Raw genomic sequence first — 1,679 nt, forward strand, 5'->3', positions numbered from 1 at the left:
TGTAACCTGTCTAGGTCCGATTGTAGCCTGTTCCTCCCTTGTAGCGTGCCCACATCCCGGTCTCTTTTCTCTCCTGCCCCAGGCTCCAGCCCTTCCAGCAAGTTCACCGCGCTCATCCGGGCCATGTCCCCAGGGATCTCCCTCTCGCAGCCCATCCTCAAGCTCATCCAGGCTGTCTCCACATCCCAGTACTGCTCCCAGGTCAGGGAGGGGGTGACACCTGCCTGGGGGGTGAGGGGAAGAGTGGGGGCTGCAGGCCAGGGGTGAGGGGCCCAAGCTGGACCTACCTGGGGCTTCTGGAAAGCTGAAGTGAATGGACTGGCCGTTGGTTCGGGATGGGGGCGTCCTGCCCTCTCTGACTACACCAGGCAGAGATCCAGCCCCCTTGCACCTGGCTCCTTGGAAAAGCAGGTCCCGAGGGCCTTGGCTTAGGCAAAAGGACAGGACTTTATCCCAGTGAGGTGAAAGACCTGCTGCCTTCCAGCCCCACACTGCTGGCGGGACCCCCTGTGCTTCCCACCCCCCATCTGAAAGGAGAGGAGCCCCTAAAGGTCTCAATTAGAGGCAGTTTCAGGGAGTTTGGAGCCAAGGAGCTGTTGGGCCTCTGGCGACTCCCAGGGGCATCTGGCCCCTGGCAAGGGTGCAGGCCCCCCGCCCCGCTTTCCCTTCCCTTCGGCGGGCCGGGTGGGAGGCACGTTGGCTCCGGGGCTGGGATGTGCACACGCTAGGAAACACCCGCACTGCCTCAAGAGACCGTGGGGGCAGGCCTGCTGCCCCCATGCCAGGCACACGTGTGCGTGGGGGGGCGGGAGGGACCTCCAAGCCCTGTGCCCTGCAGGGTCCCCGCAGACAGACGCATGGCTGGACGGGCCCTGCTTCGGGCTGGCTCAGTGCTGCCCCAGCCCCGCTGACTCTCCTGCCTCGGTTTCCCCATAGGTTCTCGTGCTGTGGAGCAGCGAGAAGTCACCGCCGCCGAGCGGGAAGTGGCCCCGGACCCCAGTGCCTTTGACGGTCATTCACGGGAGGAGGAAAGTAAGAAGGGGACGCCCCATCACAGCGACAAGCCCAGAGACTGCTGCCTTTGCTGGCGACTGTCTCACCCGCGCTGGCCGTCGGGGTGAGCAGGGGATGGGGAGCGGGGGCTTTGGGCACCCCTGACTCTTCTGTTCTCCCCCACCCCAGATCAGCGACCGCTTCTTCCCTTACCCGGCCATCGGGACAGACGCCGTGCTGAGCCTGGATGAGCACGCCAGCCTCTCCACCAGCGAGGTGAGGCCACGGGGGCTCCCGGGGCACCGTTCCACCTGCCGCAGAGCCAGGCATCCCGCGGGACCCCAGAGGCATGCGGCGAGCACCCCTGCCATGCACCCGTCTCTGGGGTGCAACCAGAGACTGCTGGAAGCCAGCTCCGCGGGCCACGGGGAAGCACGTAGTCTGCTCTAGCGCTGCAGCGCTTTCAATAGGTCCAGGGACAGGCCCCCAGCTCAGCTGGTGAATCACCAGCTGGCTTTGCCCTGCAGACCCCCGGCGCACGCTCGCCCGGCCTGCGTGAGAGCCGGTGGCACCCCAGGGGCAGGGTCCAGGAGCTCGGGGTCAGGGTGGGCGGCGGGTGGGCCTGCCGCAGGAGCTGCATGCAGCGCGGGCTGTCCCTGGAGGACGCTTTGCAGAGAGTCTGTTTC

At 66.3% G+C, this 1,679-nt stretch overlaps 1 protein-coding gene across 1 annotated transcript in view; it reads left to right on the forward strand.

Annotated features, from left to right (window-relative positions):
- Positions 1 to 1,679, forward strand: part of EXTL1 (exostosin like glycosyltransferase 1) — a 41,294-nt gene that overhangs the window by 27,082 nt on the left and 12,533 nt on the right. The window contains exons 6-8 of the mRNA XM_019512454.1: positions 83 to 201; positions 937 to 1,032; positions 1,183 to 1,269. Of these exons, the coding sequence (XP_019367999.1) occupies positions 83 to 201; positions 937 to 1,032; positions 1,183 to 1,269 (302 nt within the window). The remainder of the gene's footprint in view (positions 1 to 82; positions 202 to 936; positions 1,033 to 1,182; positions 1,270 to 1,679) is intronic.

Source organism: Gavialis gangeticus, unplaced genomic scaffold, assembly GCF_001723915.1.
Source record: "Gavialis gangeticus isolate Ggan-Ray unplaced genomic scaffold, GavGan_comp1, whole genome shotgun sequence".
NCBI lineage: Eukaryota > Metazoa > Chordata > Crocodylia > Gavialidae > Gavialis > Gavialis gangeticus.